Source organism: Phyllobates terribilis, unplaced genomic scaffold (assembly GCF_046119375.1).
Source record: "Phyllobates terribilis strain yellow unplaced genomic scaffold, ASM4611937v1 Scaffold_3__8_contigs__length_932513732, whole genome shotgun sequence".
Lineage (NCBI taxonomy): Eukaryota > Metazoa > Chordata > Amphibia > Anura > Dendrobatidae > Phyllobates > Phyllobates terribilis.
The window spans coordinates 696,744,061-696,770,613 of record NW_027362763.1 but is presented as its reverse complement, the minus strand read 5'-3'; the positions used below and the strand labels follow the sequence as shown (position 1 = coordinate 696,770,613).

At 43.5% G+C, this 26,553-nt stretch overlaps 1 protein-coding gene and 1 long non-coding RNA gene across 3 annotated transcripts in view; one reads left to right on the top strand and one right to left on the bottom strand.

The window, feature by feature from the left end:
- LOC141257419 (uncharacterized) lies at positions 1–21,852 on the bottom strand. Of its 2 annotated transcripts, XR_012318066.1 has the most exons (4): positions 21,625–21,852; positions 20,940–21,179; positions 9,067–9,178; positions 1–397 (listed from the first exon to the last, which is right to left on the bottom strand). It is a non-coding gene; the product is annotated as an uncharacterized lncRNA (long non-coding RNA). The 2 variants fall into 2 exon arrangements; XR_012318065.1 differs by lacking the exon at positions 9,067–9,178.
- TGFB2 (transforming growth factor beta 2) overlaps positions 18,595–26,553 on the top strand; it is a 125,810-nt gene continuing 117,851 nt past the window's right edge. Inside the window, exon 1 of the mRNA XM_073671925.1 lies at positions 18,595–19,662. Coding sequence (XP_073528026.1) covers positions 19,308–19,662 — 355 coding nt within the window. The 5' untranslated portion in view covers positions 18,595–19,307. The remainder of the gene's footprint in view (positions 19,663–26,553) is intronic.

Below are 26,553 nucleotides of genomic sequence, written 5' to 3'. Positions count from 1 at the left end.
TTATTATCTCGGCATGAGTAACACAATATTCTTGTTCGTAAAACACACGATCCCACTGCCTATGATCTGAACCTAAATGAGAAAAAGAATTATGAGGAAAATGAATAGTGTGCTGTAACCGTCAGAGCTTGGAACTTGGATTTTGGGTTGAGTCGGTCAATTACCGTAACAGAACATGAGGATGGAGCCACGCAGTGACCTCCCTCACTGTGCGTCGGTGATATATTGCCATTCTCACATCCATAAATTCAGATTTAATATGATTTCCGAATGAGTCCAACTTTTAATCTCCCGTCTGCATTTATCTGGAGCGACTCTACGGCAGTCTAGTCACTAATTTGCCTCTCGCGTTATTGAACCCTTCGTGTCTCGTATGAATGGATTCCTTCCATTTGAGCTGCAACATAAAAGAGAAAGTCATCACTGGAAAACAGCAAATTGTACATTATTAAAAGAAATATCTAGAAAATATTGATTTAATAAATTCCATTCTTTCCTATTGTGTAACATAGACAGGAGTTTTTCTAAGTGATCGTTAGGAATTTCTAATGTGGAATATTTGAAGCTAAGTGAAGTCCGCCAATTGAATGCTACTTTTCCTTCAATATTTTTGTAAGCTGGATTGCCAACTTCTCAGCGCATTAGAAAGAAAAAAAAAAGCAAGGTTTGAGCAGACAGCATTAAATAGTTGATTTGTCATCAAATTCTTTCTCAACCACCAGTGCAAGGAACTTCTGGAATTTTTAAAGTACAATCTCCAGTATGGACTGAACTGGAGGAAAAATATTACAAAAATACAGGTTGCCTAGTAGAGACCGGAATTACTATGTAACATGGGCCGGACGAAAAGTTTCTTCAACTTCTCAAACTTTTGAGAACACCTGTCACTGAGAATAAAGACAGTGTAGATACATAATGGAATTTTTAATATTTTTTTGCATAATAATAGTGAATGACAAGAGATATAATTAGGTATTGGTGCAAGACTTTTTTTTACAGGGCACATACTCTGGACCAGGCAACTGCTAAAGGCAGAACGGTGGACCAGTCTCAGGTTGGTCACCTCCTGAACAGTTGTCCAAAATTGAAAAAATAACTGTCTGTGGCCTCTATCTGGTATTGCAGTTTAGCCTCATTAACTTAAATGGGAATTCTTTCCAAAACAAGACATAACCCATGGATTGATTCCTTTTTTCTAAGGCTCAGCATATGCTTCAGATGTCTATTGATCGAAAGCTTGTTCGGCAGGCAGCCGCAATTCTTCCAGATCCCCTCATATACATGCCCAATCTGCTCTTCTGAGCGTGCATATGTTCAGAATCGAGATTAAACCACTACCAAACTAAAAAAAAGGATGAAATCAAGCAGCCTCATCCTTCTTTTCCTTGACATCTTTAGTTGGAAGAAAGCCAGGTTACCCCGTTAGATTGTCAACCAGAGGGTTTGGCTAACATCCATAATGTGCACACCCAAATCCTTTTCGAAAGATCAGCATCCCAATGGAACCTTAACAAACAACAGAGAAGAACCAGTCAGAAGGACAGGCTGCTTTGTCTCCGAGATGGGTTGGGTCAAAGGCAAAAATGGGTGCGAGGTGTAGGACACAGGGTTATCAACTAATCACACCAGTGACCACATTTTGAAAGGGGCTGGTTTTGATGTACCGATTGGAGGTCTTTTTGGCACTAATGACATGCGGTTTGTCACCGGTACTTACCATACTTAAGGTCCAACCTCTAGGAGCCATACTGATCTTTATTAATTTTTCTTTGAGTATGAAATGTGACTTTCACTGGTCAACCATACAAAGTTGTAGCCAGGGACAACTTTCAGGATCATTGAGTTGAGCTTTCCTTGCCAGATATTTCTCTGACTTCATATCCGTTATCACTATATAATAATGATTCTTGTGAGATCGTCCAGATTCTCTTCATAGATGACTCTTTGGGTACGTTTAGATGTACCAAATGCACAGAAATGCACAGACAAACTGGCACCAAATTGTGAGAATTTCGTCTTTGCGGATTTACCGCTGCTTGGATTCCAGTCGGACTGGTCTCAAGCAATCATGCCCCATCATACGTGACTGTTGGAAGACCTTTGGGTATACAGGCTATCCATTACCATGAGAATACCAGGGAAGGTGAATATAGTTTTATTTATTTTTTTTGTTATAATTTAAACTTTGACAATAGTGTTTTTTTTTTTTTACAGAAAGTCCAAAGCGAAATCCACAAAAAATGGGTTTTGTTGCCGATTTTGACTTCCGCAATTGAACCCAATGGAAAAAAAAACACTACAAATCTCCGGCAGGAACTGATAAGTCTGTGTACGAAATTTCAACATTCAAAACTTTTTTAGTAACATAAGTTTTTGATAGTTTTCTCGAGAAGCTTCCTTCTTCCCTGTATCCAGGACGACAGAGAACTTGTTAGTCCTCAATTCTGATGAACGATTTCCCCGTACGGAGAGCTGGGCCAACACAAACATTCAGTAGTAGTTGAATGGAGCTTGGCGAGACCTCGCTTTCTTTTATAGTATACAGGTTGTCTGATGAAACAATCTAAGTTTCCCAGAGCAACTGAGTAGCTTAGACCTTTCTCTTTAACCCTAAGGCTTGCTTTTCCCCCGGTGGCTGTCGAAACTTTGCTTCCTCCTCTTGCTAGCCGGCTCGGATTTTACTATAAGCATTGTTAGAAATGTCCGCTCCTTTCATCTCACATAACATGTTAATTCCGTACGTGCCTGAAAGAGCGTTAATGACTTCGATGGTCACCAAGCCAACATTGATCCAAATTATCGAAATCCCAGGCTTGATGATCTCTGAAGTAACGGGATACTTGAATTGATTTTTCTAAAATGTTGAGCATAGGAAATGGAAAGGGTGTAATTGAGTTCAGCAAATAGGGGAAAGAAAAATTCTGGAGTAGCTTCAGAGCATTTCTTCAAGAGGCCCCTTCAACTGTAGACATAGTTACTTTCATAATTTCATACAGTACTTTATCAAAAACTCTCCTTCCAGAGCAGAACTCTGACTTCTGCACCATCCTAAGCCTTCATATTCACAAATAGAAAGCTAGGACTACAGTGAAGGCTGACACACAAGGAGGGTTGCAGTAGAGAGAAATGCCATGAAAATGATTACGTGGGGGTGTATGACCTGGCTGCGTAGCCACAACTTTCTGATCAAAGAGTCCAGAAGGATGTTCAGAAATTTTTTTTATAGGTGTGCCCCACTTTCTTGCCATTCCCTCTCCATGGCCCATTATTACCTCCATACATCTAGAAGTGCTTTTGGATGACGGACCTCTGGCTAATGATGGATCCTCCAACTGTCGAGCACAGGAAACCTTCCAAAAAGTGCTGCGGCAGTTGAGTGACCGATTTGCCAATTCTTCCTGGAGTCTGGAGGTCTTTTCTTTTACCAGGATCCTCCCACACATTTCAGGAGAAGCATCAGAGATGACATTTTTGAATTGAGCATCTTAAAGGAGTTGTCCATTACTGGTAAAACCTTGTTAAGGGGATCAACGATGTGCAAAAAAATAAACTAAAAACAATTCTCACCTTCCGGAATAGTGCAATTCCTCCATTCTCAGTGCTGTGCCCCCATTGGTCTCCCGGGATCAATATCCGGCTGGGTTTACACGTGAGCACTGCAGCCAATCAGTGGGTTGCAGAATCCACATTTTATCCACCCAAAAGAAACAGTGAAAGAGGAACGGTGCTGGTCCGGGAGGTATTTTTTTAAATTATTTTTTTATCTCTTTGGATCCAGTAGTTGACAATCCCCTTTAAAAGGGTTGTGCCGACCACAAATCTTAGCATCAGTTGTACGACCGTATTACTCAGACATTGCATAGCACTGTTATTACATGTTGTATGCTCAGAGCTATTATTTGATCACTTTATGTTAATTTTATTTGAACAGACTTTGGCGGCCTGTACTTGGCATTATGTGGCACTGCACCACAGTGTATAGTGGTGGCAGAAGATGTGTTGTTTGGCTATTCGTCCTTACTGTATGGCGCTTATAATCAGGGACTTTATTGTGGTGTATTATCATAAGGTATTGCACATGGGCATACCTCCCAACCATCCTGGATCCAACGGAACAGTCACAAATTTAGGGAGCTTTCCTGCGGGGGTTAAGTCCCGGCTTCAGTTGTATCTGTGTCTTCAGGCAACAAATACAATTGAATATAATAGAGGAGCCATCGGATCCCTGCTCCACAGTACAGTCTGGGTAGAGACGGCAGGACTTTTTGGTCATGTAATATTGTAAAGTAACGTGATGGACAGGAGAGAGCAGCTCAGCCGCAGAGAAGCAGGACACACAGGAAAGTGACTATGTGTGGCAAGGGTGTGTGTAGGCATCATACTGTGTGTGGGGGCATCATAGTGTGTAGGGGGCATCTTTCCGTGTTGGGGCTGTGGGGAAATCATACTGTTTTGGGGATATTGGGACATTGTACTGTGTTTGGGGGCATCACTCTGTGCGTGTGGGGGCCATCATACTGTGTTTCGGGTTGTGGGGGATTATACTGTGTGTGGGGTGCTGTGGGGGCATCAAACTGTTTGAGGTGCAACACACTATAGGGGGATTGTAATGTGGGCAGCATACTGTATATGAGGCAACATACTATGTAGGGGCATATTCTGTATGGGGGCTATGGGGATATCATGCTGTGGGAACATCATACTGTATGAAGGGGCTGTATTGCCATCATACTGCGTGGGGGAATATTTGTGCATTATACCACCAATAGTCCTGTGATGTCATCATGACATCATAGCCCTTTTTAGCTTAGCAGATTTCACTGGTAAAAAAGATGCAGTACCAGACACAGACACATGGACAAGAGTGGCATTGTGTCCGTATACTATCGTGAGGGGCTGTAGTTGGATTAGTTAGAGGAAGTCTTGAAGCATTGACTAAATGTGCTGATGATAGCAGTCACTTGTGGTATATGGCTCCTGCACCTGTGAACTCGTTTAGTATCTTCCTATTTCCAGCATGGCCCCACAAGTCATATATCTAGATTTTTTTTTTAGTATTTAAAGAACCAGGGTTTATTTTTCTTTTGGGATCGCTTGTCCGATTAGGCATTTGTTACATGTGGAGAGTTAGATGTCAGTTGTGTAATATGATTTTATCTTATCTTAGATAGAATGACTTATCTACCTTATCATGAAGCATAAACTTCAGCTCCGCACCACACGCACCTCGCTGCTATTCTCAGACTAATACCACACACTCTCACATCCGCTCGTCAGACGGCTCAGTGAGAAAACTCTGTGAATGGAATCTGGGATGATTCACAGGAGAGAAGAGAAAAAATGAAATTTCATATACATGGGAACACACTGAGCAAATTATACTATGGCGTCTATCTATCTATCTATCTATCTATCTATCTATCTATCCATCTACAGTTAGGTCCATATATATTTGGACAGAGACAACATTTTTCTAATTTTGGTTCTAGACATTACCACAATGAATTTTAAACAAAACAATTCAGATGCAGTTGAAGTTCCGACTTTCAGCTTTCATTTGAGGGTATCCACATTAAAATTAGATGAAGGGTTTAGGAGTTTCAGCTCCTTAACATGTGCCACCCTGTTTTTAAAGGGACCAAAAGTAATTGGACAGATTAAATAATTGTAAATTAAATGTTCATTTCTAGTACTTGGATGAAAACCCTTTGTAGGCAATGACTGCCTGAAGTCTTGAACTCATGGACATCACCAGACGCTGTGTTTCCTCCTTTTTGATGCTCTGCCAGGCCTTCACTGCGGTGGTTTTCAGTTGCTGTTTGTTTGTGGGTCTTTCTGTCTGAAGTTTAGTCTTTAACAAGTGAAATGCATGCTCAATTGGGTTGAGATCAGGTGACTGACTTAGCCATTCAAGAATATTCCACTTCTTTGCTTTAATAAACTCCTGGGTTGCTTTGGCTTTATGTTTTGGGTCATTGTCCATCTGTAGTATGAAACGACGATCAATCAGTTTGGTTGCATTTGGCTGGATCTGAGCACACAGTATGGCTCTGAATACATCAGAATTCATTCGGCTGCTTCTGTCCTGTGTCACATCATCAATAAACACTAGTGACCCAGTGCCACTGGCAGCCATGCATGCCCAAGCCATCACACTGCCTCCGCCGTGTTTTACAGATGATGTGGTATGCTTTGGATCATGAGCTGTACCACGCCTTCACCATACTTTTCTCTTTCCATCATTCTGGTAGAGGTTGATCTTGGTTTCATCTGTCCAAAGAATGTTCATCCAGAACTGTGCTGGCTTTTTTAGATGTTTTTTAGCAAAGTCCAGTCTAGCCTTTTTATTCTTGATGCTTATGAGTGACTTGCGCCGTGCAGTGAACCCTCTGTATTTACTTTCATGCAGTCTTCTCTTTATGGTAGATTTGGATATTGATATGCCTACCTCCTGGAGAGTGTTGTTCACTTGGTTGGCTGTTGTGAAGGGGTTTCTCTTCACCATGGAGATTATTCTGCGATCATCCACCACTGTTGTCTTCCGTGGGCGCCCAGGTCTTTTTGCATTGATGAGTTCACCAGTGCTTTCTTTCTTTCTCAAGATGTACCAAACTGTAGATTTTGCCATTCCTAATATTGTAGCAATTTCTTGGATGTTTTTTTTCTGTTTTTGCAGCTTAAGGATGGCTTGTTTCACCTGCATGGAGAGCTCCTTTGACCGCATGTTTACTTCACAGCAAAACCTTCCAAATGCAAGCACCACACCTCAAATCAACTCCAGGCCTTTTATCTGCTTAATAGAGAATGACATAACGAAGGGATTGCCCACACCTGTCCATGAAATAGCCTTGGAGTCAATTGTCCAATTACTTTTGGTCCCTTTAAAAACAGGGTGGCACATGTTAAGGAGCTGAAACTCCTAAACCCTTCATCCAATTTTAATGTGGATACCCTCAAATGAAAGCTGAAAGTCTGAACTTCAACTGCATCTGAATTGTTTTGTTTAAAATTCATTGTGGTAATGTCTAGAACCAATATTAGAAAAATGTTGTCTCTGTCCAAATATATATGGACCTAACTGTATCTATCAATCTATCTGTCTATCATCTATCTATCTATTGTGACAGAGTCTCTGATGTGATATACAAGGGGAGGTATGTGTCACTCAGGTTGCTCTCCTGTGTGTACTGAAACCTACTAATTTTCTGCCAGCATGTTATATGCTGGCAGTTAACTCTCTTAAAGGTTGTGGTTTTATGGGAATGGCAAAGCGGGTGGGAGGTCATTCCCCTATCTCCCCTCAGGGTGTGGCTGAGCAAGGCTTAAGTGCTCAGTCACCATTTTTTTTTCTGTTGTGGTCTGGAGAGGCAAGTTCTCCAGACTGGGAACGCTTCAGCTCAGGATGGAGCTGAAGGCTGGGACTACAACCTGTGTGGGTGAAACCCACACTCATATGGACTGTGCTATAATTTATCTTTTGTTTTGTTGTTTTGCCAATAAGGCTGTGTTTATTTTGGTGGAGTTGCAGAGATTTATTCCATATAATAAAGTCTGCAGAGAAAACCCGGGTTCCTGAGTCTACTTCCGGACTATCTATCTATCTATCTATCTATCTATCTATCTATCTATCTATCTATCTATCTATCTATCTACCTATCTATCTATCTATCTATCTATCTATCTATCCCTCTATCTATCTATCTATCTATCTATCTATCTATCTATCTATCTACCTATCTATCTATCTATCTGTCTATCTATCCATCTCATATCTATCTATCTAAAAGAAGAAAATTCAAGCAGCACTTGCAATCAAATCGCCCATTCCCTAGGTATGTATCAAACCTTCTATATAGATAAAGAAGCGATGGAAACAGCACTCTTGTAGAAAAAGGTGATTTATTTAGCTAAAACAAAAAAGAGCTCTAGCGATGTTTCGGCTCTAGTGTGAGCCTTTCACAAGACGAAACGTCGCTAGAGCTCTTTTTTTTAGCTAAATAAATCACCTTTCTCTACAAGGAGTGCTGTTTACATCGCTTGTTTATCTATCTATCTGTCTATCTATCATCTATCCATCTATCTCATATCTATCTATCTATCTATCTATCTATCTATCCAGGGGCGGACACTGACTGCTTGGGGCCCCTGTGCAAGAAATGTGTCTGGGCCCCCCACCTTTTATGGCGACAAAGCTACAGATGTATATATAGACACACACATATATACCTCTTACATAGCCTCCTTTATTATGTATATTGCCGCCTCTTATTACACAGTGCCATGTCTTGTTATGTACAGCACCGTCCCTTACATATTGGATTATCTATAGCACCCTGTTCTTTATTACATACCGTCCTCTATTGTTAGATATATAATGCAATGGCGGCTGATGGAGCATGGGAAAGCTTCATTTCTGATGGAGGAGCTGATGGGCTGGTCTTCTGGTCTCCGGCTGCTCCATCAGCAGTCATTATATATCTAACAAGAGAGGACCATGTAATAAAAGAGGGCGCTGTGAATGACAAAAATAACAAGAATACGCTATGTAAGGGACAGCACTGTACATAACAGCAGAGGAAGCTATATAATAAGAGACGGCACCATATATAACAAGAGGATGGAACGTAATAAAGGAGGGTGTTATACATAATAAAAGATGAAACTATATAACCAAGGATGGCGCTATACATAATAAGTGAGAACACTATATACTAAGTGACTGTGCTATACATAATAAGTCTACTTTCTTGTAACCGTGTGCATTGTCGGTGTGCTGCCTGCTTTTACAGACACATTGAGCATGTCGTATTCTGATCCACAAAATCAGATCAGAACAGGACAGTCTCTGACCCTCACAGATCTCATTCTCAGATCCGTGATTTTCATGGATGTGTGAATGGATCTCTGAAACTCTACAAGTCCGTGGACCATCCGATAAAAAAATCTGGCAGCACACGGACATTTCACACAAATGTGAGAATGCAGCCTACGGGATTTTACAGATAACATTATCACTCCAAGTCACACAGTGCAGATATAGAATAATATTTACATCCAGGCACTTACCGCTGACGTCTCATCTGATCAGACTCAGTTTCTGCTGTTTCTTCTCCATCTGGTCAGACCTTCATGTCCACATCTCCCAGCCAGATCTCGTCTTGTCACGATGATCTCCAGCCTAGAAAATAACAAGGTCACATATATTGTATATATACATGCGTTTCACCCGCACTGCGCCCCTGACTACAGATATGTACCCCCCCATTAGTATACTATTAGTCACTTAGTAATCAAAATATAAAGTGATAAGCAGCACTGTGCCCCCCATTAACTATACTCTCCACCGGCCAATAATATAAATTATACCGTCTCTGTGACGCTCCCCAATTAACTGTAAGGCTATGTGCGCATTGAAAACATACAAGGCTTTACAGTACAAGTAAAGTGAAACCCCCATCATTGCTCTCTCCCAGCACCACCATCATTGCTCTCTCCCAGCACCCCCATCATTGCTCTCTCCCAGCACCCCCATCATTGCTCTCTCCCAGCACCCCCATCATTGCTCTCTCCCAGCACCCCCATCATTGCTCTGTCCCAGCACCCCCATCATTGCTCTGTCCCAGCACCCTTATCATTGCTCTATCCCAGCACCCCCATCATTACTCTCTCCCAGCATCCCAATCACTGCTCTCTCCCAGCACCCCCGTCATTGCTCTCTCCCAGCACCTCCATCATTGCTCTCTCCCAGCACCCCCATCATTGCTCTCTCCCAGCACTCCCATCATTGCTCTGTCCCAGCACCCCCATCATTGCTCTGTCCCAGCAACCCCCATCATTGCTCTCTCCCAGCACCCCCGTCATTGCTCTCTCCCAGCACCCCCGTCATTCCTCTCTCCCAGCACCCCATTATTGCTCTCTCCCACCAACCCCCGTCATTGCTCTCTCCAAGCACTCCCATTATTGTTCTCCCACCATCCCATCATTGCTCTCCCCCAGCACCCCCTTCATTGCTTTCTCCAGCCCCATCATTGCTCTCCCCATCCCCATCATTGCTTTCCCCAGCCCCATCATTGCTTTCCACAGCCCCATCATTGCTCTCCCCATCTCCACCATTGCTCTCCCTATCCCCATCATTGCTCTCTCTAGCCCCATCATTGCTCTCTCCAGCCCAATAATTGCTCTCTCCACCCCATCATTGCTCTCCCCAGTCCCATCATTGCTCTTCCCAGCCCCATCATTGCTCTCTCCAGCCCCATCATTGCTCTCTCTAGCCCCATCATTGCTCTCCCCAACCCCATCATTGCTCTCCCCAGGCCCATCATTGCTCTCTCCAGCCCCATCATTGCTCTCCCCAGCCCCATCATTGCACTCCCCAGCCCCATCATTGCACTCCCCAGTCCCGTCATTGCTCTCCCCAGCCCCATCATTACTCTCTCCAGCCCCATCATTGCTCTCTCCAGCCCCATCATTGCTCTCTCCAGCCCCATCATTGCTCTCCCCATCACCACCATTGCTCTCCCTATCACCACCATTGCTCTCCCCATCACCACCATTGCTCTCCTTAGCCCCATCATTGCTCTCTCCATAGCCACCATTGCTCTCCTTAGCCCCATCATTGCTCTCTCCATCGCCACCATTGCTCTCTTTAGCCCCATCATTGCTCTCCCCATTGCCACCATTGCTCTCCTTATCCCCATCATTGCTCTCCCCATTGCCACCATTGCTCTCCTCAGCCCCATCATTGCTCTCCCCGGCGCCACCATTGCTCTCCTCAGCCCCATAATTGCTCTCCCCATTGCCACCATTGCTCTCCTTATCCCCATCATTGCTCTCCCCATTGCCACCATTGCTCTCCTCAGCCCCATCATTGCTCTCCCCATTGCCACCATTGCTCTCCTCAGCCCCATAATTGCTCTCCCCCACCTCTCCTCTTTATCCTGTTCTCCCCAGCGTTTCAGTATATAAAAATAAAAAAACACACAACCTCTCAGCGCGCTCCCCTGCAGCATCGTCCTCACCGGCAGCTTTCTCTCTGACACAGGACTGCGCTGCATGATGACGTCATCAAGCAGCGCGGGCCTGTGTCAGGGAGGAAGCCACAGTGGCGAGCAGGAAGCAGAGGTGAGGACGCCGGATTCCTCCAGCTCCGCTGCCATTTTCTGCTGTCAGCAGCGGAGCTGGAGGGATTGCTCCCTGCCCACCACATATGATGAGGGCATATGATGATTGCCCTCAATATTAGTCGCCCGGCAAGGGCCTCCCTGCACCGCCGGGTCCCTGTGCTGTTGCACCGGCTGCAGCGGCGGTAGACCCACCCCTGTATCTATCTAGCTACCTATATATCTACCTATTATCTATCTATTATCTATCTATTCCAAAAGAAAAGCTGGCAGCACTCCAAAAATAGTGAACAAAGAGGACTGTATTAACCCATCTGGTGTGGCAATGTTTTGGCTGTGAACAGTCTTTTTCAAGCCTTTATCTATCTATCTATCTATCTATCTATATATCTATCTATCTATCTACAGTATATATCTATCTATTATCTATCTATCTCATATATATTATCTATCTATCTATCTCATATACTGTATATGCTTCTATCTATCTATCTATCTATCTATCTATCTATCTATCTATTATCTATCTATATCAGTCTCTTTTTATATATCTTTTTCTATTCTAGATCTATTCCTCTTTCTATATACAGACCGATATACAGATGAAGTGAACATTGATTATCTGGTGGGACGTATTAAGCAGCAAGTGAATAGTTAGCCCTCAAAGTCCGTGTGTTCGAGGCAGTAAAAATGGGCAAACGTCAGGAGCTGAGTGACTCTTTACAAAGGACTAAATTTTGATGTCTAGACGCGGTCAAGACATCTCCAAAATACCTGGTGTTGTGGTGTGTTCCCAGTATATTTTGGTTAGTATCTACCAAAAGTGATCCAAAGAAGGATAATCGGTGAACCAGTGAAAGGGAGATGGGAGTCCAAGGCTCATTAAGTCACATGAAGAGTAAAGGCTATCCATGGTAGAAATCCCAGAGAAAAGCAGACCACTGTTCACTACCGAAAGTACCTAAAGGGGAAATATGAGCAGCAGAACTGGATCATGGAGCAATGGAAGAAAGCAGCATGTTTTCTCTTACACCGTATGGACAACCGGGTGCATGTGCGTTACCTACTTAAGGAAGAGATGTCACCAGTATCGGAAGAAGACAAGCCAGCGGAGGTAACGTGATGGGGAGATGTTCTGCTGGGAAACTGGAATTCATGTGGATGCGATAAATATCAACCATCTAATCCTAGTACCCGACCTCATGGCAGCAGTATTCTCTAACAGCAGCGCCCTCTTTTGGCAGGATAATGCCTTTGCTGAACTGTAAAATCTGTTAGGAATTGTTTGAGGAGCATGACAATGAGATGAAGATGGTGACTGGTCTACAAAGTTCCCAGATCTCAGTCCAATCGATCGTCTGTGGGATATGCTAGAAAAATGTCCAATCCATGGAGGTTGCATCTCACAACTTACAAGGTTTGCTGCTAATGTCCATATAGCACAAGAGACCTCAGAGAACTTGTGGAGTTCATGTCTTCACAGGTCAGAGCTGCTTTCTATCTACGGTGCTTTCTGGCAGCCTCTGATGTCATATTTGGCGGTTGTCCCTAATGTCCGGCAATAGCCACAAGTTTTTCCGATTCTGTACATTCTTCTTGCTTTCTTGACCAACTGTGTAGAAATATCTCCTCGGACTGTTTGTTTTATTTATTTTCAGGAATTCATTTCCTCATTCTTCTTGTTATTGTTCATCTACCTCAAAATATCTTTGAAATTCAGGAACATTTAAAGAAGGCTATGAGGTTCCCTGAGTATCACACATCATAGGCTTAGATATACTGGCCCGGCAAGAACAATCCTTTAAGACATGTTTACTCCATAATGGCTGGAGGAGGCAGTATCTGACTTGAGATTTTCACTACAGGGAGAATGAATGGTGTCAATGAGTGGCGCCTGGTCCCCTAGTGTGACCGCTGTTCTTTTGCTGATGCAGATCCATTTGTCCAAATAGGTAATTTAGACTGGGTTTGTCACCAGAGGACCACTCCTTCAAGGGATTTTTTTTTCTGGGACATATTGACTGATGGTCTTTTTTTAAGATAGCCCTTTAATATTTGAGCAGTAATTCCCTAACTCACAGGGCCTCTGTCCATTAGCAGAATGAAGACAGAACAGCTGAGGATATGGCAGCAGACACACCGAGATGGAGAACAGGAAGTGTGCGCAAGTCTTTGTCACTCTACAGGAAGTTGGGGTGGGTTTTTGTCTCTCTACAGGAAGTGGGGGTGGTTTTTTGTCTCTCTTCAGGAAGTGGGGGTGGTTCTTTGTCTCTCTACAGGAAGTGGGGTGGTTCTTTGTCTCTCTACAGGAAGTGGGGTGGTTCTTTGTCTCTACTGGAAGTGGGGTGGGTCTTTGTCTCTCTACAGGAAGTGAGGGTGGGTCTTTATCTGTCTACAGGAAATTAGGGTGGTTCTTTGTCTGTCTACAGGAAGTGAGGGTGGTTCTTTGTCTCTCTACAGGTAGTGGGGTGGTTCTTTGTCTCTCTACAGGAAGTTGAGTGGGTCTTAGTCTCTCTACAGGAAGTGAGGGTGCTTCTTTGTCTCTCTACAGGAAGTTGGGGTGGTTTTTTGTCTCTCTACAGGAAGTGGGGGTGGTTCCTTGTCTCTCTACAGGAAGTGAGGGTATTTTTTTTGTCTCTCTACAGGAAGTGGGGGTGGTTCTTTGTCTCTCTACAGGAAGTGGGGGTGTTTTTTGTCTCTCTACAGGAAGTTGGGGTGTTTTTTTGTCTCTCTACAGGAAGTGGGGGTGGCTCTTTGTCTCTCTACAGGAAGTGGGGGTGATTTTTTGTCTCTACAGGAAGTGGGGTGGTTCTTTGTCTCTCTACAGGAAGTGGGGTGGTTCTTTGTCTCTCTACAGGAAGTGGGGTGGTTCTTTGTCTCTACTGGAAGTGGGGTGGGTCTTTGTCTCTCTACAGGAAGTGAGGGTGGGTCTTTATCTCTCTACAGGAAATTAGGGTGGTTCTTTGTCTGTCTACAGGAAGTGAGGGTGGTTCTTTGTCTCTCTACAGGAAGTGGGGTGGTTCTTTGTCTCTCTACAGGAAGTTGAGTGGGTCTTAGTCTCTCTACAGGAAGTGGAGGTGGTTCTTTGTCTCTCTACAGGAAGTTGGGGTGTTTTTTTGTCTCTCTACAGGAAGTGGGGGTGGTTCTTTGTCTCTCTACAGGAAGTGGGGGTGGTTCTTTGTCTCTCCACAGGAAGTGGGGGTGGTTCTTTGTCTCTCTACAGGAAGTTGGGGTGTTTTTTTGTCTCTCTACAGGAAGTGGGGGTGGTTCTTTGTCTCTCTACAGGAAGTGGGGATGGTTTTTTGTCTCTCTACAGGAAGTGGGGGTGGTTCTTTGTCTCTCTACAGGAAGTGGGGTGGTTCTTTGTCTCTCTACAGGAAGTGGGGTGGTTCTTTGTCTCTACTGGAAGTGGGGTGGTTCTTTGTCTCTCTACAGGAAGTGGGGTGGTTCTTTGTCTCTACTGGAAGTGGGGTGGGTCTTTGTCTCTCTACAGGAAGTGAGGGTGGTTCTTTATCTTTCTACAGGAAATTAGGGTGGTTCTTTGTCGGTCTACAGGAAGTGAGGGTGGTTCTTTGTCTCTCTACAGGAATTCGGGGCAGGTCTGTGTCGCTTTACAGAAAATGAGGGTGGATCTACAGGAAGTGGGGGCAGGTCTAACATCTATATAGCTATGTATCCATCAATTATATATATCTCTATACATCTTTCTATTTATCATCTATCTCAAATCTGTTTATATATCTATTTTTTTTTTTTTAAAAAGTTAATAAAACAGCACCAATCAAAAAGGTCAGGTGCAGACCACAGAGTCCGGACCACTGGACTATAAAAAACAAACACTGAAGAATGGCAGCACTTCCAATTCAAAAAAGTGAAAAAATTTTATTTTTTCCAAGCCCATGTACAGTGAGCCTTTTTCAAGTGAGTATATCTTTATCTATCTATCTCATATCTATCTATCTGTCCTCCACATATCTATCTTATATCTATCTTTCTATCTATCCACATATCTATCTCATATCTATCTATATATTTATCGATTGTGTCTATATATCTTAAAAAGGTTACTCCTAAAATAGTAAGTTATTCCCTATCCATAGTATAGGGGATAACTTACTGATCTTTGGGGGTCTGACCTCTGAAACCCACAGCGATTCCAAGGACATGGAACCTGGGAACCAGGTTCAGCAGAGCCCGGTCTCGAATGGAACAGAGCTGTGCGTGCTCAACTTCTATTACATTCATTTTCTATTGGAGTGACGGAGAAAAAAAGTACAACCCTCCACCATTTCCGGCCGTCCCATGCACAATGAATGGAACAGAAGTTTAACATGTGCACCTCTGCTCTATTCAACACAGGAGAATACAGATCCCATTTCCCAGGTTCCAGAGCCCTTGTTCCCCAACAATCAGTAAGTTATCCACCTCCCATATGACTTTAGAATAACCCTTTAATATATATCCCATGTCCATCTATCTTTATCTCATTTCTATTTATCTCACATCTAGCTATCTGTTCTATCTATATACCTAATATCATTCTAACTAAGCTATTATTTGTCTCCTATATCTATCTTTATCTCTTTAAGCTTCTTATTTCAATTTTTCTCATATTTATCTATCTATAAATTATCTTCTATCAATCTGTCTCATGTAGCCTACTGTATTTTAGCTTTCTATCTACTTATCTCTCTCTTATCTATCATCTATCTATCTATTATCTATCTCTCATATCTATCTATCTATTATCTATCTATCTATCTATCATCTATTATCTATCTATCTATTATCTATCTATCTATCTATTATCTATCTATCTATCTATTATCTATCTATCTACTTATCTCTCTCTTATCTATCATCTATCTATCTATTATCTATCTATCTATTATCTATCTATCTCTCATATCTATCTATCTATTATCTATCTATCTATCTATCATCTATTATCTATCTATCTATTATCTATCTATCTATCTATTATCTATCTATCTATCTATCTATCTCATATCTATATAATCATTGACACTTCATATCCATCTGTCTTAGCTGTCCGTCAGTCAATCCATCCATCCACTCAATCATTGACACTTAATTTCCTCCTGGTACGTGCACAGCTAAACAGCTGTAAATTGGCGCTGGTTACACAGAGCAGTAGATTGTCATTAGTAAGTAGACTGGCACTGTTTGGCATGGGCAATAAATTGGCACATGGCAATAGATTGGCACTGGGTGGCACATTGCAGTAGATTGGCACTGGTTGGCACAGGGCAGTAGATTGGCACTAGTTGGCTCAGGGCAAGTAGATTGGCACTGGTTGGCACATTGCAGTAGATTGCCACTGGTTGGCACAGGGCAGTAGATTGGCACATGGCAGTAGACTGGCACTGGTTGGCACAGGGCAGTAGATTAGCACTGGTTGGCACAGGGCAGTAGATTGGCACTAGTTGGCACAGGGCAGTAGATTGGCACTGGCTGGCACATTACAGTAGATTGGAACTGGTTTGCACAGGGCAGTAGATTGGCACTAGTTGGCACAGGGCAATAGATTGGCACATGGCAGTAGATTGGAACTGGTTGGCACATTGCAGTAGTTTGGCACTGGTTGGCACATTGCAGTAGATTGGCACTGGTTAGCACAGGGCAGTAGATTGGCACAGGGCAGTAGATTGGCACTGGTTGGCACAGGGCAAGTAGATTGTCACTGGCTGGCACAGGGAAGTAAATTGGCACTGGTTGGCACATTGCAGTACATTGGCACCGGCTAGCACAGGGCAGTAGATTGGCATTGGTTGGCACAGGACAATAGATTGGCACTGGTTGGCACATTGCAGTAGATTGACACAGGGCAGTAGATTGGCACTGGTTGGCACATTGCAGTAGATTGGCACAGGGCAATAGATTGGCAGTGGTTAGCACAGGGCAGTAGATTTGTACATGGCAGTAGATTGACACTGGTGGCACATTGCAGTAGATTGGCACTGGCTGGCACAGGGCAGTAGATTGGCACTGTATGGTACAGAGCAGTAGATTGGCACTGGTTGGCACTGGGCAGTAGATTGGCACTGGTTGGCACAGGGCGGTAGATTGGCACTGGTTGGCACATTGCAGTAGATTGGCACTGGTTTGCACAGGGTAGTAGATTGGCACTGGTTGGCACATTGCAGTAGATTGGCACTGTAAGGCACAGGGCAGTAGATAGGCACTGGTTAGCACAGGGCAGTAGATTGGCACTGGTTGGCACAGGGCAGTAGATAGGTACTGTGTGGCACAGGGCAGTAGATTGGCACTGGTTGGCACAGGGCAGTAGATAGGTACTGTGTGGCACAGGACAGTAGATTGGCACTGGTTGGCACAGGGCAGTAGATAGGCACTGTATGGCACAGGGCAGTAGATTGGCACTGGTTGGCACAAGGCAGTAGATAGGCACTGTATGGCACAGGGCAGTAGATTGGCACTGTTTGGCACAGGGCAGTAGACTGACACAGGGCAGTAAATTGGCACTGTTTGGCACATTGCAGTACATTGGCACCGGCTGGCACAGGGCAGTAGATTGGCATTGGTTGGCACAGGACAGTAGATTGGCACTGGTTGGCACAGTGCAGTAGATTGACATAGGGCAGCAGATTGGCACTGGTTGGCACATTGCAGTAGATTGGCACTGGCTGGCACAGGGCAGTAGATTGGCAGTGGTTAGCACAGGGCATTCGATTGGCACAAGGCAGTAGATTGGCACTGGTTGGCACATTGCAGTAGATTGGCACTGGCTGGCATAGGGCAGTAGATTGGCACTGTATGGCACAGAGCAGTAGATTGGCACTGGTTGGCACAGGGCAGTAGATTGGCACTGGTTGGCACAGGGCAGTAGATAGGCACTGGTCGGTACATTGCAGTAGATTGGCACTGGTTGGCACAGGGTAGAAGATTGGCACTGGTTGGCACAGGGCAGTAGATAGGCACTGGTTAGCACAGGGCAGTAGATTGGCACTGGTTGGCACAGGGCAGTAGATTGGCACTGTATGGCACAGGGCCGTAGATAGGCACTGGTTATCACAGGGCAGTAGATTGGCACTTGTTGGCACAGGGCAGTAGATTGGCACTGGTTGGCACAGGGCAGTAGATTGGGACTGGTTGGCACAGGGTAGTTGATTGGCACTGGTTGGCACATTGCAGTAGATTGGCACTGGTTAGCACAGGGCAGTATATTGGCACTGTATGGCACAGGGCAGTAGATTGGCACTGGCTGGCGCAGGGCAGTAGATTGGCACTGGTTGGCACAGGGCAGTAAATAGGCACTAGTTGGCACAGGGCAGTAGATTGGGACTGGGCAGTAGTTAGGCATTGGTTGGCACAGGGCAGCCTGCAGTCCGTGCACAGCACACGCTATGGGGCTCTCTCCCTCTTAGAGGAATCCTCCAGTCCACACCACGTCACTCTGTGGAAGTGAAACACGTGGTGCAGGGAGACGTTATAAATGTGAGTGTGATGTTATCTGCTGGCAGTGTCCGGGCTGAGCGTCACACATGGGGCAGAGCGTGCGCCTCATAACGGTGTGTGCAGCAGCAGTGTGCGCCAGCTAGGAGGAGAGCCTCATCCACAGCACAGCGCTGAGCACACTGGAGGGGAGCTGCTGCCTGCCTGCCTGCAGCACCGGAGCCCTGGATGCAGCCTGCACGACACGTCAGATCTCCAGCTTTCTCACTCAGCCCCCAGCTGCAGGATCTCCCTTCACCTACCCTGCACCAGTCTATGTGCGTCCTAGCTGGGATCTGGAGGTGATCTGGAGCTCGTACCCAGCGCAGCGGCAGAAGCAGCAGCAGAGTCTATCATCACCTAAATGACTGCACCTCTCCATGGACTACTTATCGAACAACCTATCACGTCTATTATTATTATTACATGTTGCTGTTTAGGACTTTTTTATACTTTGGGGACTTTTGGCAAGTTTTAAACACTTTTGGAAACTTTTTGGAAGCTTTTGGAAACTTTTTACCAACTTTTAGAAACTTTCGAAAACTTTTTGGAAACTTTTAAAAAAACTTATAGAAACTTTTGGATACTTTTTTTTTTTTTGCATTGTTTTGTGTGTGTGTTTTTGCACATTGTGTTATTATTCTAATTATTTGTACATATCATTGTATCACTTAGTGTCCTGTTTGTGAATTTGATAATCCCAGGAAAGCCAAGATGCACTATTCTTCTTATCTCCTGAGAGTGTTCCTCACCCTGGACCTGGCCCTTCTGGCCCTCAGCCTGTCTACCTGCAGTACCCTAGACATGGAACAGTTTATGCGCAAGAGAATTGAGGCCATCAGAGGGCAGATCCTCAGTAAACTCAAACTCAACAGCCCCCCAGAGGATTACCCAGAGCCTGAGGAGGTGTCCCAGGATGTCATCGCCATCTACAACAGCACTAGGGACCTGCTGCAGGAGAAAGCCAACCAGAGGGCCATTGTCTGCGAGAAGGAGAGGACTGATGAGGAGTATTTTGCCAAGGAAATTTACAAAATAGATTTTCTTCCCTCTCCCTTCACCTCAGAAAGTAAGTGCCCCCACTCAGCCCCTGGACCTGAGCACTGGGCGAGTATGTGAATTTTCCCTTCTAGATGTTCTATTATTAGAATATGTATGTGGCATTGCCCATCAGTGTATGAACATGTTGGGCGTTGTAGTTTTACAACAATTGGAAAGTGACAGGTTGTCAAATAGCAGTGGTTGCCTAATCAGCTGTTGTTGAACCACAACTTCCAGCATGCTGAGAGTTGTAGCTCCTCAACAGCTGGAATGCAACAGTTTACCGGCCCCTGTATATAGTGATACCTGAGATGGTATATTGATGTTGCCATATTCTATCAGCTCCTCTTACTGATATTTTGGCTACTAATCTGTATGGGTGGCTTATTATTGCCCAACTTCATATTTCGACTCTTCGAGCCCACTCAGTAGCCATCATCTTGGTACTCACACCTTCATAGAAAATAGTCATTATTTAAAAGCCCCTCTAATATGTTATCCTTTTTTTTTTTTTTGGAATGTGTAATGTACCCATTGCAAATGTCTCCCCCCCCCCCTTCTATAGCTGCTGATAATGTAAAGGTTCATCCGCCACTATATTGGTGGCATTAGATACTAGCTCCATTAATGGTTGTAAGAGATTATGGGGTGCACTGAGACAGCACCCCAGTATAAGAAGTCAAGGGGTACTGATGGTGAGTTACATAGGGGGGGGGGCGAAGGAAGCAAAAAAAAAAAAATGGAGCAAATACTGAATGTGAACTGCATTCTGGAAATTGACTTGCAGCCAAGAAAAATTTTGCAATGCACTCTTAGCTCTCCTGGTGGTGACAGGATTAACCCCTTTCTGCCTTGGCTGGACCTTGCAGTAACCTCAAGTTAAAGGGAAACTCTATGAAAGGGCACCAGAGTGGCAGATCTCATGCACGGCCTCTTTTATGGGTTTAGTGATCGATATCTGGGTCACTTCATATAGGTAAATGCAGCTCGATGACCTTGGATCATAAGGTTAGTCAAAAGAACAAGGGCAATGTGCCTCTGCGTAATAATCAGACACCTGGGGTCAGTCTGAGGTCCTATATGATAAGTCAAAATAATTTTTTTGACCAGTGATCTCTAGTCGCGCTACAGTTCTCAGCATGCCAGATGGACTCCTACAGTTTGGAGACCACTCTAAACAAAAGCCATTATACGGTGTTCTGCTAGTGTGCATTATCTTCTCTACCATTGCAGTGCAGTTAGATTTAATCTAATGCTACCTGGTATCACCCTTCCCCCATTCGGTTGACTTTTTGCAGTGCTTACATATTCATATGTGAATGACATCAACACCTCTTTTTATAAAGTAAGTTGCTGACTTAGCTGTATTGTCCCTTTAAATTTTTGCCATTACAGATTTCAAAGGTCCTTTATGGCACCTCACTGGCACCAGTTGGAAATGTCTACTTCATTTGGTTGAGCTCAGCTGCTGTAAAACCTCTTGCTCAGCAAAATTGTCAATCACTGCCATCTTCTCTCCTACAACCAAAGCAGTATGGTGCCCTTCTGTAAAAAAATAAATAAAAAATAATAATAATAATAGTTTGCCTATTTGACTACAAATGTCATTTTCTATGATTGTATGTTGCTCTTTAGAACTTTTTACTACTTTTGGTAACTTTCAAAAACGTTTGGAATTGTTTCAAAAGCTCTTTTGGAAACGTTTTGTAAACTTTTCAAAAACTTTTCAAAACTTTTTTGACAGCCTATTTTTTGCAGTGTGTTTTCGCACATTGTTTTAATACGATATCTATTTGACTACTAATGAAATTTATAGTGAAAAAGTAACAAGAATTGCTGTAGAGATGACATGAAATAGCACATTTCCACTCCTGCCAGGCCAGCCAAGAAATCTCATTCACTTAATGATATTTTAACATGGCTCATTACATAAGGGATATGATAAACATACTCCACCCTTGTCTTTCCCCAGGCGAAAAATGCCTCTTACCTGCTGGAGCTGAGTGAATGTTTCTAGTGCATTTCGTCTTTTCTTCATCATAACTCCTAATCGTAAAATAAGTGATCAGGACATTAGGGCCTCTGCCTTCATAGAGCTTTCATTGTGACTCTAGAGCTACGTTACATTTAATGACACGCACAACTTCTTATAGAATGTTCTGAATCTAGGAATTGTTGCCTTTTTTTTTTCTACCAACCTTTGTGTCAAAGGAAAGTAAATGAATACAAAAAATTGGGGGGGGGATTTTGTGTAAAATCTGGATGCATTTCCATCTGTGACCAATAGAGGGAGACAGACATTTTCAGATCGATTGCTTTTTGCTGAGGGTCAGCTCTGATGATTGCTTGCTCCCATCGCTCTATAATTACATCTCAGAGAGTCATTATCTTAATAAAATGATTAAATGAGTTTTACGTGAAATCGGCGCTCAATGTAAACGCCGATATGATGCCGAATAGGCTTTGATGAATATAATATAAGAGAGTATTATATAAGGACTATTTATAGTGATATACAATCCCTGGTGACCTAAAGGTCCAGTCTCCGGTCAGAACCAAGAAGATTGTATACAATAAAAGTCCTATAAGCCATAGAAACTCACAGCAGGTCATAGGACTAATCTGGTAGCATGGGAAAGACTCGCTCGCTCGCTTTGCGCTGCTCAGTGGAGCTCCCAAACTATTACAACTATGCCCCGGATATAGCTGAGCCGAGCTATGTATATGTACGGCAGATCGTCTCCCATTTTAGAAAGTATTTATAGCAGTACCGAGCGGCTATGATGGGCAGTGCGCATATCCCAGGGCTTATTCTGAATTATATGTTATTTTTGGCGATGTGGACCCTTTAAATAGAGTTAATATGGAGTGACATGGCCGGCCACCAATCTCTGGGGTTCTATATTAGGCAAGAAAAGTATTTCTGGGAGATAGGAAGAATTGTGTCAGTCTTTATTATGGATGATCCCAATGTCTTGTAGTCATGATGTGAAGAGTTAAAGGGGAACTCCAGCTTTAATGAGTCAGTTCACGGTTGCATTCTACATAAGACGAAGGCAATGCCTGCTCTGTACAGATATGGAGGCAGCAGGTCTTCTACCATTGCTGGTGGTTTCCTGTTAGAAGAGTGCGGTGTTTTGTAAGAAGTCATATGACATGTCATGCAGCCAATCAAAGCTCATTTGTAAGGTCACATGATTGTCATTTTACAACATGGACATGTAATATGTATAATAACTAATTCCACCAGCAGAATAGTGAGTGCAGCTCTGGAGTATAATACAGGATGTAACTCAGGATCAGTAATGTAATGTATGTACACAGTGACTGCACCAGCAGAATAGTGAGTGCAGCTCTGGGGTATAACAGGATGTAACTCAGGATAAGTAATGTAATGTATGTACACAGTGACTGCACCAGCAGAATAGTGAGTGCAGCTCTGGAGTATAATACAGGATGTAACTCGGGGTCAGTACAGGATCAGTAATGTAATGTATGTACACAGTGACTGCACCAGCAGAATAGTGAGTGCAGCTCTGGAGTATAATACAGGATGTAAGTCAGGATCAGTACAGGATCAGTAATGTACTGTATGTACATAGTGACTTCACCAGCAGAATAGTGAGTGCAGCTCTGGAGTATAATACACGAGGTAACTCAGGATCAGTAATGTAATGTATGTACACAGTGACTGCACCAGCAGAATAGTGAGTGCAGCTCTGGAGTATAATACAGGATGTAACTCAGGATCAGTAATGTAATGTATGTACACAGTGACTGCACCAGCAGAATAGTGAGTGCAGCTCTGGAGTATAATACAGGATGTAAGTCAGGATCAGTACAGGATAAGTAATGTAATGTATGTACACAGTGACTGCACCAGCAGAATAGTGAGTGCAGCTCTGGAGTATAATACAGGATGTAACTCAGGATCAGTACAGGATAAGTAATGTAATGTATGTACACAGTGACTGCATCAGCAGAATAGTGAGTGCAGCTCTGGGCTATAATACAGGATGTAACTCAGGATCAGTAATGTAATGTATGTACACAGTGACTGCACAAGCAGAATAGTGAGTGCAGCTCTGGAGTATAATACAGGATGTAACTCAGGATCAGTATAGGATCAGTAATGTACAGTTTGTACACAGTGACTGCACCAGCAGAATAGTGAGTGCTGCTCTGGAGTATAATACAGGATGTAACTCAGGATCAGTAGAGGATCAGTAATGTAATGTATGTACACAGTGACTGCACCAGCAGAATAGTGAGTGCAGCTCTGGAGTATAATACAGGATGTAACTCAGGATCAGTACAGGATCAGTAATGTAATGTATGTACACAGTGACTGCACCAGCAGAATAGTGAGTGCAGCTCTGGAGTATAATACAGGATGTAACTCAGGATCAGTACAGGATAAGTAATGTAATGTATGTACACAATGACTGCACCAGCAGAATAGTGAGTGCAGCTCTGGAGTATAATACAGGATGTAACTCAGGATCAGTACAGGATAAGTAATGTAATGTATGTACACAATAACTGCACCAGCAGAATAGTGAGTGCAGCTCTGGAGTATAATACAGGATGTAACTCGGGATCAGTACAGGATCAGTAATGTAATGTATGTGCACAGTGACTGCACCAGCAGAATACTGAGTGCAGCTCTGGAGTATAATACAGGATGTAACTCAGGATCAGTACAGGATAAGTAATGTAATGTATGTACACAATGACTGCACCAGCAGAATAGTGAGTGCAGCTCTGGAGTATAATACAGGAGGTAACTCAGGATCAGTAATGTAATGTGTGTACACAGTGACTGCACCAGCAGAATAGTGAGTGCAGCTCTGGAGTATAATACAGGATGTAACTCAGGATCAGTAATGTAACGTATGTACACAGTGACTGCACCAGCAGAATAGTGAGTGCAGCTCTGGAGTATAATACAGGATGTAACTCAGGATCAGTATAGGATCAGTAATTTACTGTATGTACACAGTGACTGCACCAGCAGAATAGTGAGTGCAGCTCTGGAGTATAATACAGGATGTAACTCAGGATCAGTACAGGATCAGTAATGTAGTGTATGTACACAGCGACTCCATCAGCAGAATAGTGAGTGCAGCCCTGGAGTATAATGTAGGCTATGTAACTCAGGATCAGGGCCCTGAATGAAGCGGTCATCAGCCAGTATCTGTATATCTCCAGATATAAAGTGCTACTGAGTGCATGGTAGGAGTGAGAACAGATGATAGAAGTGACCAAATTCTGAGGAAAAGTTAGGAAGGGAGAGCAGGGAGTGGATATCTTAGTGAGGTGATAGGCCAGTGTAAATAAATAGTTTATAAAGCATGCTTACAACTGTGAATGCTAGGAATTAACCAGATTGTCTGGGGTAGTGCATTCCAGAGAACAGGCGCAGCACAAGAGAAGTTTTAAAATTAGTATAAAGTTTTTTATTGTTAAATGACATTTTCGTGGCAAGACTACAACTTCTAGCATAGGGTTATCAGGGCATGTTGGGAACTGTAGTTTTGCAAAAGGTTGGGGACCATAAGGTTGTAGCAAGACAGAGACTTGAGGCATGTGACGGGGCTTATCGACCATTTGGCTTGAAAGTGTTTACCACTTTTCTATGGAAATGAGCAAAGTTGCTGGTGCAATCCTCCATGTTTGCCCAGTCCGATTTCATCTGAATGTCCGCCATGTTGAACTATAGTTACCTGCCTGGCCTCGACTTCTTCTGGGAATATTAGCTGTTTGCCGTAGCCTGGACGCGGGGTGATGAGCTGATCGCCGCCCTGGGGACCACGTATTAAATCTGGATGAGACAACTGGTCAGGCAGTAGATATGAGATGATTACAGTGGAGCATCACTTTATCGTTGGGGAGCCCCTTCACCCTCCTCTACGTACTAACACAGCGCTCTCAGCTTGGCTCCTAATAGTGCTCACACGTAATTTATGTAAGGAGGAAGCTCCGGCTAATGAGATTTCATGTAATCTGGAAGTTTATCTTGTATTGCTCATTTACATTTTACAGGCAGGGTTACATTGTATAAACACGTCTGCAGGAACTTGCAGGTTGTCTGTCATGTCCTATAACATGGAAGATCTTTATTGTTCGGCTGTGTGAAATGCGTTTTGCTTTGTTTTGCATTTCTGTAATTTTTGGAAGCTTTTCAAAAGAACTTCTTGGCTGAAAGCTCAAAATAATTATCCAAGATGTCCTCGAGCTATGTGCTGGAGCTTAACGTCGACTGTATCTGAACAGGAGACCAAGGCGGTGGGATGGAGGGGTGTCCCAAATATTGAGTGATATTGGGACTATGCCTTGTCCTATTGCTGGAGATTATAGTGCACATTGGCATTGGGACTGTTGACCCCTTCATGACTAGGCTACTTCTATTGTGAGTTGACCTTCAGCTCTTTGGGAGAACCCCTCAATTCAGATCCTCTATTCTGATCCTAAACTACTACCAAGGTCAATAATTCAATAATGAGGTTATAAGGTCAACTCAACAAATGTTGGTGGCAAACCAAGGTGAACATACATACACCTTCGATAACGGTCAGCCAAATTTCTTCGATGGCTACTTCTCTCTCATCACTACTCGGGGGGCCATGGTCATTACTCTTAAATCACCACTTTCTACTTGGAAAAGTCATCTTGCTCCATTTTTAGCTGCCTCCACTGGGCCCTATTTTCTACTTGGGAGGTAATGAGGGCCCCGCTATTTATGGTCCCCCTAAATATCACTGGTTATCCAACCGATTTGTACAAGTGGCAGTCTAGCAGTTTCAAATACTCCCGTGCTGTGATAGGTAACATCTGGGAGGGAGCTGAAAAAGCGCACGCCCCAGAGAAGACTCTGAAGAAACGAACAGTTGAAGTACAAAGCAGAGATTTCACATAC